The sequence below is a fragment of the Petromyzon marinus genome, chromosome 65, assembly GCF_048934315.1.
Source record: "Petromyzon marinus isolate PM22_M1 ecotype Great Lakes invasive population chromosome 65, UKy_Petmar_22M1.pri1.0, whole genome shotgun sequence".
NCBI classification, from domain to species: Eukaryota; Metazoa; Chordata; class Hyperoartia; order Petromyzontiformes; family Petromyzontidae; genus Petromyzon; species Petromyzon marinus.
Window position 1 is genome coordinate 5,987,968 of NC_133731.1, and position 12,219 is coordinate 6,000,186.

General features: G+C 56.0%; 1 protein-coding gene across 17 annotated transcripts in view; it reads right to left on the bottom strand.

Moving 5' to 3' along the window:
• Window positions 1-12,219, bottom strand: part of CSDE1 (cold shock domain containing E1) — a 48,618-nt gene that overhangs the window by 13,291 nt on the left and 23,108 nt on the right. For 4 of the 17 annotated variants that reach the window (XM_076054300.1, XM_076054291.1, XM_076054287.1 and 1 more), the window contains 9 exons: window positions 11,440-11,529; window positions 10,593-10,724; window positions 9,121-9,218; window positions 6,845-6,938; window positions 5,975-6,103; window positions 5,061-5,186; window positions 4,191-4,403; window positions 3,083-3,256; window positions 1,645-1,800 (listed from right to left, as the gene is read on the bottom strand). In XM_076054300.1, the coding sequence (XP_075910415.1) occupies window positions 1,645-1,800; window positions 3,083-3,256; window positions 4,191-4,403; window positions 5,061-5,186; window positions 5,975-6,103; window positions 6,845-6,938; window positions 9,121-9,218; window positions 10,593-10,724; window positions 11,440-11,529 (1,212 nt within the window). The remainder of the gene's footprint in view (window positions 1-1,644; window positions 1,801-3,082; window positions 3,257-4,190; window positions 4,404-5,060; window positions 5,187-5,974; window positions 6,104-6,844; window positions 6,939-9,120; window positions 9,219-10,592; window positions 10,725-11,439; window positions 11,530-12,219) is intronic. The other 13 variants (XM_076054295.1, XM_076054292.1, XM_076054299.1 and 10 more) reach the window with 10 other exon arrangements.

Below are 12,219 nucleotides of genomic sequence, written 5' to 3' on the forward strand. Positions count from 1 at the left end.
CGCACCAGGCTGAACGAAAGCACAGGGCAGGCAGCCGCTAATTGGGGCAAAGCACTCGTCAATTCCAAGCAGTCAAAATGTCTTGTTACAGGTCATTCATTTGTCAAAGCACCCCCACCCCTCTCTCTCTACTACGGGTATAGCGGTGGATGAGTGGTCGCCGAGTTAACGGAGGTTGCTGGGCCAAAACATCCCAATGGAGCAGGGCCCCCATCCTGAAAAAAAAGGGTCAGGAGACCCAGGGCGAGCTTCCCCTGGGTAAACAAACTACATCCTTGTTATTATTATAACAAGCAAGCGCTTCTGTGGCCGTCTGGAAAAAGCTCTTCCTTTCGATATTAAGGAAGCCACGGGAGCCATTCTCACTTCTAAGTCGTCTAGATCGACAAACTTACTTCTTAAAAACTGCTCGATGTTGCGTTTATAGTCTGTTGTCCCTACCCCCCACGTGTCCGATTGGTACGGCTGGCTAACGTTGCGGTGACAGTTCAACATGCACCGTTACGTTATAATCATAATACGAGCTAAAACGACCAGCGTGGGTTTTCGCGGTTGTGCTGTACGGCTTTCCGATGTGTATTTGGCACGACGTCCGACGTTTCGCTGCAAGCACCGGTAAGCTTCTTCAGGAACTGAATAGCCCCTAATTCAGTTCCCCAAGAAGCTACCGGTGTACGTGGCGGAAAAACGTCGGACATCGTGGCCAACATCAACACGCGGTCGTGTAGGCGCTGGACACGGCAGCACAGGCACGGACACACGCCAAGTACACAGGAGCTGACGATACGTCTCCTCCTCCGCGTATCTGTCTGCCCGCGTGAGAGGTATAAGTTCTGACACGACCCGTCAGCAGGACGGCCTTCTGCGAGCGCACGCAACGTCAAAAGCGAAGCATCGATTCGAAATGGAATCAAGCCCGCGGGGCGGGGTCCCCCGTGTTCGACGTCCGCCGTCTCGTCAGCAGCAGGGTCAGGAACCAGCGCTCGCGTGCTGCCAGATATTCTACCCTTGGCAAGGGCACACGCTGGCTTTTAAACACGTGGGTCCTCAGGTTGACGCAAAATTAGATGCACACATGACGCGCGCAACCGAAAAAGCGTGCTTAGGGCGAGCTCTGCGATGGAACAACCGTGGTGGGGATGGGGTTAGCGGGGGGAGGGGACCATGCGAGTGCAGCCCAACACGGACGTACCCGCTCCCTCTTCTGCGGTGAAACAAGCGCGTGCGTGCGCGGCGTGGGAGAGGAGAAGAAGAAAAGAGAAATAAAAAGTCACTCCACTGACGCAGGCAGCAGCGGTGGATGAAAACACAGAGGAGGGTGATAATAGCCAACGACGACAACGACAAGTGGGGAACAACAAGCGGAACCGCGGTGAACGAACGCGCGCGGAAAGAAACAACCCGAGCGGTTGCGATGATGCAGCACTGCCGGTGATTGGGTGGGGGGGGGGGTCGTGGTTTTTATGGTGCTGGCGACGGTTGGTTACGACTGTTTGCGACGACGGCACGGACGGTGACGACGGTAGCGGTTGACAGCACTTGCGGTGGCAACGAACAAGAGTGGCTGGTCGGTGGTACCGGTCCTGATAAGCAATAAGACTACGACATTGGATGGGGGCGGGCGGGGGCTTGGGGGAATCTCACCTTCTCCTTGGCCTTAGAGGGGCTGGGGGCGGCTCCGATGGCCTCGCGCTCCACAACGCCCACGTAGCGCTCGTCCAGGCGGGTGCTGAACGACACCGAGCCCTTGGGCAGGCGCCGGATCCGCACCGCGTGGTTCCGTTGCGGCAGCATCGCGTCCTGGGCGGCGGCGGCGAAGGGGACGAAGGGGGCGAAGGGGGGCAAAGGGGTCAAAAATCGCGGGGGGTCAAACGCATGGAGTGGGGGTCAAACGTGCTGGGCTGGGGGGAGGGGGGGGGAGTCAAACGCGCGGGGGAGTTAAACGCGCGGTCCCGACAATCGCGCCACACGCTCCCACCGGCCAAAGAACAATCGACCGCTCATTGTGTAGCAATCCAACGGCAGGGGTTTTGTTCAGTTCGTCAACGTCGTATGCGTCACCGCTGCCCATTGCTGACCCCCCCCCCCCACGCCCCCTTACTTGTTGTTGTATTCATGAGAGGTATATTGGGTTAGGTGGCGTAAATGCCAACGTGTCGCTGAACCGGCCACCTCCACACGACACAGCCTATTTAGTCAGGTTTGCCACGTAAACAAAACGTGTCAATTCGTCACTAGCTCAGCGCACCGGGTTGTGTGTTGGGAGAGCAAGCCCACAAAATTTACAATTCTAGCGCGACGTTTCGCCAGTAATTACAACCAGCATCATCGGGCCATAGCCAGATCACGTGACAAACCTCACTAATTGGCTGCGTCGGGTGGTGGCGGGTCTAACGACACACTTACGCTACCTAACCCAAAAAAAAACCCCTCTATATTGGATAATATTGGCAGAGCCTCCTCCTACGTGTTTTTTGTATTGTTTGTTACTGCAACTTTGTGACCCTGTGCCCCCCGGCTGGACATCTGTGAAAAAGAGCTTTGATACGGCTCATCGGGTAAATATTCTGATTCGGATAAAGATTCTGACTCCACTGACCAATCTAAGAATTTGATGTTTCCATCGGATCGCGGACCCCCTTTAAGTTGTGACAATTCGACCAACTTGCAAGGAAGGGAATCATTGATTTCTAACACAAAGGATTCCACGCGTTGACGAATCCTAACAAGTCCGGTATTCGAGAGCCAATCCAAGCAAATACTGCCCCCACCCCCCCGCCCCTTCTCGCTCACCAACTCACTCCTCCGTCCGCTAGCTCGCCCGCCAACCAGCTCATCCACCCGCACGCTCTTTAACCAACTCGCGCTCAACTCCCTGCTCACTCACCCGCTCGCCCGTTTGCCAGCCAGCTTCACTTACCAACAAACTCGCACACACTCACAAACGCTCACACCACTCGCCTTCCTTCCTGCCTGCCTACTTACCGACTTCGCTCATCCGCCCGCCCGCTCGCTCGCCCCGCCCGCCCGCCCGCCCGCCCGCTCGCTCGCCCGCCCCGCGCACACTCGTCAGCCCACTCACCTGCCCGCCCGCCCGCTCGCTCGTGCGTACCGGGATGACGGTGAACTCGACCTCGTCGGAGATGCGCAGGGCTTGCGGGTCGTCCATCACCTCGCTGTAGTGGAAGAACATGCGCTGCTCCCGCTCCACGCACTTGATGAAGCCGAAGCCGTCGCGGAGGGCCGCCACCACGCCCTGCGGTGCGCCACCGACGACGACGACGACGACACCGACAACGAGAAAACGACGCTCGGTCTTAACCGTCCCCGCGCCGTGAGCGAGCGAGCGCCGAGCAAAGGCCACCGCGTCGCGCAGATTTTGCGGTCGTGCCGGGAGCGTCTCTCCCAAGCTTGCAAGCGGTGGGGTGTGCGGCCAACACCACGCCCGCACAAAGAAACAGATCCCAACAAACCGTCGGGCCAAGTGGCGGAAGCGAGCACGAAGTGGGGTGGGGGGGGTGGCCACCAACACAACGCCCTCGTCTCCCCCAGCGCCGATTATTTGCGTACACCGCACCAAGCACAGGGGGGGGGGGGGACTCCTCTACTTACGAACATTCCATACGAACAAGCCTGTCCTGTATGTCAGTCGCCCGTTCGGACCGAGAGTCGTAAATTCGCCCACCGTGCAATAGATGGCGGTAGATGCCACTGGTTCTTCATGTGAAGAACCAGAGGTAGATGCCACTGGTTCTTCATGTGAAGAACCAGAGGTAGATGCCATTGGTTCTGCTGATGTAGATGCCAATGCTTCTTCATGTTCTGCAGATGTAGATGGAATCGACATCTGCAGAATGGGAAGAACCAGTGGCATCTACATCTACAGGAGATTATACAACTTTTAAAGCCTTACCCCGTGTTGAGCGTACACGCCGTACAACGCGTTTGGAATCAACAGGAGTAAAGTTTGGACTTGTGAACAAATCGACTTGCGAACAGACCTCTGGAACCTAAATCGTTCGTAAGTATAGGAGTTCCCGTACTTTTTTTGTTTAAAGGCCAAGTCGACCTAAGGGAAAGGCCCCGGACCGGTTCAAACGCTCTCCACTCTTCGGTTTTGAGCGGCAAAATCAAACGTCCGTGGGGGAGGGGCGGGGGGGATTCGCCGCACGCAAAAAAAAAACGCTCACCACTTCTCTCTTCTCGTCGGAGGCGGTGAACGTCTCGGACAGCAGGGTGATGGTGGTGGCTCGCTCCAGCCCGTCGCGCCGGTCCGTCGAGATGCTGAACTCCACCTGGTCCCCCGGCAGCAGCGTCACCTTGCTGCGCGTGTCCTTCTCGCCGTACGGGAGGTCCCGCGCCGTCGGGAACTCCATGTGGATCCGGCCCGGCAGGGGGTCAGACTGCGTGCGGCACCGCATGGTGGGCGAGATGTTGACTACCTCGCCTGGCACGCAGGAGGTCCGTGGGTTCGATCGTGACCCTGACGCATGTTGTATATTTGGGAGTTTGCGTGTCTTTCTCCCTCGCTCTCACCTTCTGTAGATTTATATAGCAGCGCTTTAATCCAAGGAGATTTACAACAATAATAAAATTGTACATAAGATGATAGTGGTTGAGATAAAGAGTGGGATTGTTATTAAAAGTGGTGGTTTAGTTAGGAGTTCGTGTTGTTGATTTGCAGGAGAAACGGAAATGTCAATGGGTCATTGCCTATCGTTCTTGTGTTGAGTTTATTGTGTTTCACACGCAACCTCTTATTAGCATGGTTGCCTACGTCTGGTGCGAAATAAGTTAAACATACACACATACATACATAGACTCACACAGAGACCCATAGACTCACACACAAAGACCCATAGACTCACACACACAGACCCACAGACTCACGCACAGACCCACAGACTCGCACGGAGATCCGTAGTTTGCTGCCATTCCCCCACAACCTCTGCTTAGTGGCGGTTGGCTACGTACGGTGCGAAAGAAGTTCACACGCACGCACGCACAAAGCCAAACAAGAGAGGCAACAGCAGCAGCATGACCCCTGCAGGGGAACGCACCAGGTTCTTGCTGGGAGCCTTGGGCAGCACGCACAGCACCTCGCCCTTGAAGCGCTCGATGCTGATGTCCTCGAAGATCACCGTGCCCTCCGGCAGCAGTCGGATGTCCGTCGCCACCTCCTTGTTCTGCCGGGACGAAAGACAAAGGCGGAACCCGCGCCGTCTCAAGCGGTACACGTGTGACCGCCTCGACGGTGGTGCCGGCCCGGTTTTGCGAGCGCAGGGGGGTTTCGGTATCGTCCCGGCTGTGGTCACCGGGGCTGCCTGGTGCGGTGATTGGTTTGGATGAAGGGGCCGTGGGGGGGGTGATGAACTGGGACATTGCCACGAGACATTCCAAGTTGCTGGAAGGGAAGGCAGCTTCCATTCAGTAGTGGATTGATAACGGTTGCGATGGGCATTACGGTTTACACGGCTGAACTATCGTGCTCGCCTTGCCACTCACTCATTCAATCATCCACACGCTCACTCACATTCACACTCACTCATTCAGTCAACCACTCTCCAACAACTACTCAAGCTAAAGTACCCACTTATTCACCTACCCACTCAAGTCTCCAAACCACTTAAACCCACCTCTCCCCTCCGATTCACCCACTCAGCCACTCATCCACCCTGTCTCTCCCACCCTTTCTCCCACTCAATGTATGTACGTAGAATTTCTTTCGCACTGTACGTAGCCAACTGTGATAATCATAGGACACAAAATCACGCACCCTCTTCCCCCACTCACTTACCCACCCCCCCCCTCTCCTCGTATCTCTGAAACATTCGCTCTCACATCCACCCACTCAACCGCACCCCCTCTAAATCGCTCACTCATTAATCTACCGTCTCCTACCCACACTCACTCATCGTGGCTCTCCCCACCCGCTCTCCCCGCCCCACCCGCCCCAGCACGGCGGGCCACTCACGTTGCGATCCTGGATGCTGAACTCAACGTCGTCCCCAGGCTGCAGGGTCTCAAGGTTGCCCTTGTACTCGCTGTAGTGGAAGAAGATCTCCTTCACCTGGTCCCCTCGCTCGATGAATCCAAACGTCTCCTGAGCGACGCGGAGAAAGCGGCAAGGGGCCCGTGCGTGCGAGGTCCAGCGACAAGCATCTCGTGCGCGCACTCACGACGTTACGACCGCCCGCTCCCCTCAAAACCGCCGCCCCAACCCCCCACCTATTTCCACCGGCACATGCGAGCCAAGCCAGCGCGGCGGGGGTGGCTTTTTCCGCTGGCTCCATGCAGAGTCGAGCCAGAACCAAACCGTGACACGCTGCCGCTGTCCTCCAAACGTCCAAATCTGGCTCAGGGCCAAGCAGGGCCAGGGGGCGGTTGGGCGTCAGTAGCATGCCCCGGGACGCATCTGTTATATTTCATTGCGTAAAACGGCAAAAAGTATTAACTTTGGCATAAAATGACCGCGTGGCAGAAGAACCCCCCCCCAAAATTCGAATCATTGTATTCGTAAAAAAAAAAAAAAGGAGCTGCACTTTTACCCAGCGGCACAGCCCCCTCTCATCGTGGCAGTAGCAGCAGGACCAGCACACTGGCATCGACACCCTGAACCACAAGACAGTGCTGCTGCTGCTTGCTTCCATCATCACACGCAGGAACAAATCAGCCCCACCTGCTGGACTTGCCCCCTTCACGCACCCCCCCCCCACCCACTCCCCACACCACCGCGGTGGGAGTCGCTCAGCCGCTGCCGCCCCCGCGAGACAGAAACGGCGGCGGCACCAGCAGGCGGCGCCATCCGGGGGCGTCGCCAGCGTCGCCAGCGTCGGGACGTTACCTTCATGGCGCACACGACGCCCTGGAAGCGGTCGGGGCGCTTGCGCTCCATGAGCTTCACGCCGCTGGCGCTCATGAACCCGCTGCTCCCCACGCTCCGGGGATGGACGCGACGGTTAGAGAGGCGCACGCCGTTGTGGTCCCGAGGTGGTCGTGGTGGTAACGATGAGGTGTGCGTGTGTGTGTGTGTGGGTGGGGAAGAGACGGGGGGGGGGGGGGGGTGAAAACGTGGGGAGCAAACGGGGGAGAACGCACGGAGCTCAGATTAGTTGCCTGGTCACAGTCACCGAAGTTAGCAGGCGACGGCAATTGCTTTGTTTGTGGAATCAACGGCCGGTTAACATCTCACGATGGTGAGATGTTAATGACTTCGCCGGGTATACAGGAGATAGTGGGTTCAAATCCCAACCCTGACGCCTGTTGCCTATTTGGAGTTTGCTTTGTTCTCCCCCGTGGTCGCGTGGATTTTTCTCCGGGTCTTGCAGTGGTGAGATGTTAACTACCTCGCCTGATATGCAGGGCGTGGGTTCGATCTCGACCCTGACGCCTGTTGTATATTTCTCCCCTGTGGTCGCGTGTATTTTGCTCTGGGTCCTCCGGTTTTTCCATACACGTTTAGAATCAACGTGCGTTTAGATTTGGCTGCTATAAATCTCCAAAATAAGCCACTTCTTTGAGCGCTCATTTGTGAAAGCCAGATCGCTTCTGAAAAAAGGGCTATATAGCTCAGTGGGCCTTACCTGGCAACATAAAAATAGTTTCATTTTAATTTAATCGAAAATCGATTCCAGTGCAAGTTCATTTACGATCGAAACGATTCGCACGCGAAAGTTCAAACCACGGGACGCTATACGATGTGATCTGTCACGTGACGAGATAAAGCCAAAGACCCCCCCGTAATAGCCATAACAGACTGTAGGGGCAAGTGCTGTTCGTGAGCATCTATAAAAGCCGGAACGGCACACGAGGGTGTGGGTGGCCAACACCACGCCCGGGAGCTTTTGTCTCCCTAGTGGCGATGTTTACGCACTGCACCGGGGACTCATTTGAGGCCGAGTCAAACCTAGGGGAGGGCCCCAGGACCGGTTCAGATAATCGTCACTGGTGTTGGCCGTCAAGGCGAATCGAACCCGGATCGCCGGGTTCAAAGCGCAGCGCGCTAACCGCTACACCACCGCTCCCCACAAACAACCCATAAAACACAGGCACATCCTCGTTTTGCGGAAAGTATCCAAATTAGCCAACAATACAAATGTCACCACCAAATGCTCAACCGGGATCACACCACACTTCCGATTTGCACCTGTTGCACACTGGAAAGTTGTTAATGAGACCAAAATGGCTTAACCAGTCAAAAATGGTTGCACCAGTCCAGCAAGAGCTTGTTTAATATTGAATAATAAACAACATTCGTCCAAAACCACCGTAGGCTGCTCTATTAAAAAAGCGATCGATTTACAACTGAATTATCCGCACATTTCCATATATGTAAATCAAATGCTGGGGGTGCATCATATAACTTAGGAGGTATGTGTGTGTGTATAAAATCAGATTGGGGTAACTTTGGGCGTCAATTTTACTTTCAGGAGAGCGTCTTTCTAATCCAGGGAAGACGATACCGATAATATCCTGCCCCTCCGATGGGCCACGGTTGGCTACGTACGGGGCGAAAGAAGTTCAATGTACCCACACATACACACACCGCAGCAATTATCGCCCCCCCCATCTACTGCCAAAACCTGGCAGGACCCTTCTGAAAAGGTCACAGGACTAGGTGAGACTTTCCAGGGTAAAAACAAGTGTTAAATAAAATATAAAAACCTCCCCCACAATATTGCCAGGACAATGTGCTTTCCAGTGTGTGGGTTGCGGTAACGTGGCGGTTAGTGCCGCGCTTGATACGAACCCGGCGACCCGAGTTCGATTCCCACTCACGGCCAACACCAGTGTGACGATTATCTGAACCGGTCCTGGGCCTCCCCTAGGTCGACTAGGCCTCGAATGAGTACCTGTGTGGGGTGTGTAAACATCACCACTGGGGAGACAAAGGCGGCCGGGAGTGGTGTTGGCCACACACCCCCTCGTGCGCCATGCCGGCCTTCATAGGTGTTCGCGAACAGCACTTGCCCCTACAGCCTGTTAAGGCTATACAGGGTAACTTTGTCTTTGCTTGTGTGCCTATGTTGGGTGCCCAGTGCTTACTGGGTGTGCGTGTGTGCCGGTGTTTGTCGGTGTGTGTGTGCGTGTGCTGGTGTTTGTCGGGTGCCCGGTGCTTACGGCTTGTTCGTGGCCACGGTGAAGGAGACCTTGTCTCCCACTTCCATATCGATGGCGTCCTCCACGTCGTCGCACGAGAAGTTCAGGTAGAACACCTCCTGCCCTCGTGACGAGGTGGCAGGGCGGGCGGGGGGCGGGCGCGGGGGGGGGGGGCGGAATGGGATGGGGGGGGGGGGGAGGGGAACCGCGACGTTTTTGAAGCGACGAGCAGCACTGGCGCGCGCCCCGCGCCGAGATTCCACACAGCAGGCAGCCTTGGCAAACACTTCCACGCCCCCCCCCCCGCCCAACATCCCCTCCAGCCCGCACGCAAATGCACGTTCACGAGATTCTTTTTTTCAAATGTATATCACGTGCATATATGCACGTAAACAAAGTAAGAAAAATCGTGGATTTCGCAACTCTTTCCAACAGGCGTTTGTCCGCGCAAGTATTTAACTGGCGATCGTAACGTTACGTTTCGAGGCGCGCGAACTGGGCGACGTCGCACGTGACATCGTCGCCTTGGCCGAGCGAGCCCAGACTTTGTCGTCGTCGTCGTCGTCGTCGTAATTGGCAAAGTTTTGGGCAAGCAGTAACACTGCGATTATTTCCTTTCCGGGTCTCTCGTATAACGAGTCTTCGGCAAGCAACACAACGTTACATTCGAATTCTGTCGACGTTGGATCGACTTTTCAAGAGTTATCGTGACCCTCCCCCCCCCCACCTCCTCTCTCCTTACAAACTGACAAGACGGGACACGGCTAACGCGTTTAACAGCTTTGATCCGTTAGCTGCTTAGCTTTGAAGAGCGATTATTTGTCGGGGGATAGAATGCCCACGGGTTGGCTGGGGTGGTTGGACCCTGCCTTGTCCACCAACAGCAACCAAGGACGCACGGTGGACCTGTGGTTACAACGCTCGATTCGCCGCAAGGTCGCGAGTTCAATTACCGGTTTGGGCGTCCGCAGGACCCCGCCATTGTTTGGGTTCGATAAAACGATTACCCACTCCCCGCGGGGAAATAAATGGTACCCCCCGCCCCCCCTCCCTTTCAAAGGGAACGTGGAATTGCCGGGAACTGGCTCGCGGGCGAGGGATAAGCGAACGGTAGAGAGCGAACCCAGGAGCGGCCGGCGAGGTGCCACCGTTGTTGATAATTTGAGCGGCCGTTCCGACGGGAAAAACGCATTCGCGTGCAGGGGGGGACGCGCGGGGAACTTTAAAGGCCGTTCAATTATCCGAGGGTGCTAAAAAAGGCAGCTGCGCTGGTTCGTGACGCTTTAGTCGATGCCGTGCGACCAAGCAAGACGATGGGAGGCTCTCATCGTCGCCGACGCTTTCGCCATGCTCGTGCGCCGATGACGTCAACGCCGTTCGCTTTTGTTGACATCGTAGCAACGACGAGTGGCGGCAACAACAACGCCGCCCCGCGTCTCTCCTCGGCACGGTCACAATTCGCCGAGGCGTCGCGGTACCGAGATGTTAACTACCTCGCCGGGTATGAAGGAGGGCGTGAGTTCGCTCCCGACCCTGACGCCTGCTGTATATCTGGAGTTTGCGTGTCTCTCTCTCTCTCCCAGTGGTGGTCGCGTAGACTTTTCTCCGGGTCCTCCGGTTTTTCCCTCCACATTTAGAAACAACGTGCATTTAGAGTATTTGGCTGATATACATTTACACACGATAAGCCACTTTGTTGAGCTAACATTTGTGATCGCCTGAACTAGAGCCAAAGAGCTCCAGTGGGCCTTGCCCAAAAATAGTTTAAAGTTTTAGTTTGCGATGAACGCGAGTGCTGTGAGCACTCCTTCCTGCATCACCTTCAGGATATTCGGCGAGATTACAAAAACGGAACACCCAATTCCATGCTCAATGTTAACCCTATTTTGCATATTATAAAATGCGGGCATATCACTTGGCGGAGCGCCTTATGAGTCGGAAAGGTGCGCATGTATGTGTACGTACAACTTGGTTTCGCACCGCATGTTGCCAACCGCGCTAAGTCATTGGTGTGCGACTCGACGTCTGGGGGGGGGGTTTAAAGCCTTACAATCGTGAGAACACTGCAACCGAACCAGCGAGCGTGCGACTACTACTACTACTATTATGCCTCGCAAGCGCGCTCTCAATACGGGGAGTATACGGCAGGCGCACGCTAACGATAGCGTTCCTTTACGGGCCTACTTTTCAACGTCGACCGAGCGCGTGCGCTCTGGTTTTCCTCTCCGTCGACCGCGCGATATGTTCCGTCGTTGCTACTCATCACCGTCGTCATCATAATCGTCGTCGTGGTTACCGTCGTCGTGGTTACCATCGAAATCATCGCGCCGGCATCCTCACCCCGTTGCGCTCATAGCAAACGCTGCCCTTGTGCAGCGCGCCGACACCGCCCCCTTCCTTGCCCCCGACGGACGGGATGGCTGCCACCACCTAATGCCACCGCCGTCGTCGCCACCGCAACCACCGCCACGGCCACAAACAACACAAAACACCAGTCACACAGGCGGTACACCCAGCCGGTCATCTAGCCAACCCCACCGCCGCGCACGCACACACGCAGACGCCGCTTGGCGTCGCGGCCGGCCGGCCGGCCAGCCGACCGACCGACCGGCGGGCGGGCGGGGGGGGGGGACTGATCGAGCCCGCAAATTGCGTTTCGACCAACGCATCCGCGATTAGCGCTAAAAAAAAAAAAATCGGAAGGCAAGACGCAACCCAAAAAGGCGAATAAGGCTCTCGATCGATGAAAGTTTACCGGCGTCACGAAATCCAAGCGCCACCTCCTCCCCCCCCCTCCCCACCCCAGACGGAAGAGCGCCGCCTGGGTATTCGGTATTCCGTTGGAAACGGAATACCGGTGGGAAAAGCCCAGCCCCCCACTTTCGATTACCCAAGTCTCATTAAAGCAAAGGGGCGATGGGACGAAAAAAAAAGACTCATCCATTTCACAGCGGTAACAAACGATCCATCCGTTTCGTAAATTGATGACCCTGTAGTGTCCCAAATTTTGTCCAAAAGTCAGTCAAGATTATGAAGGAAACCAAACTCGGGTCGGGGAGGCCCCCTACGCTTACGAACGCAACGCCGGCGATGTCAACGGCAGACACGCGCCGGCTCATC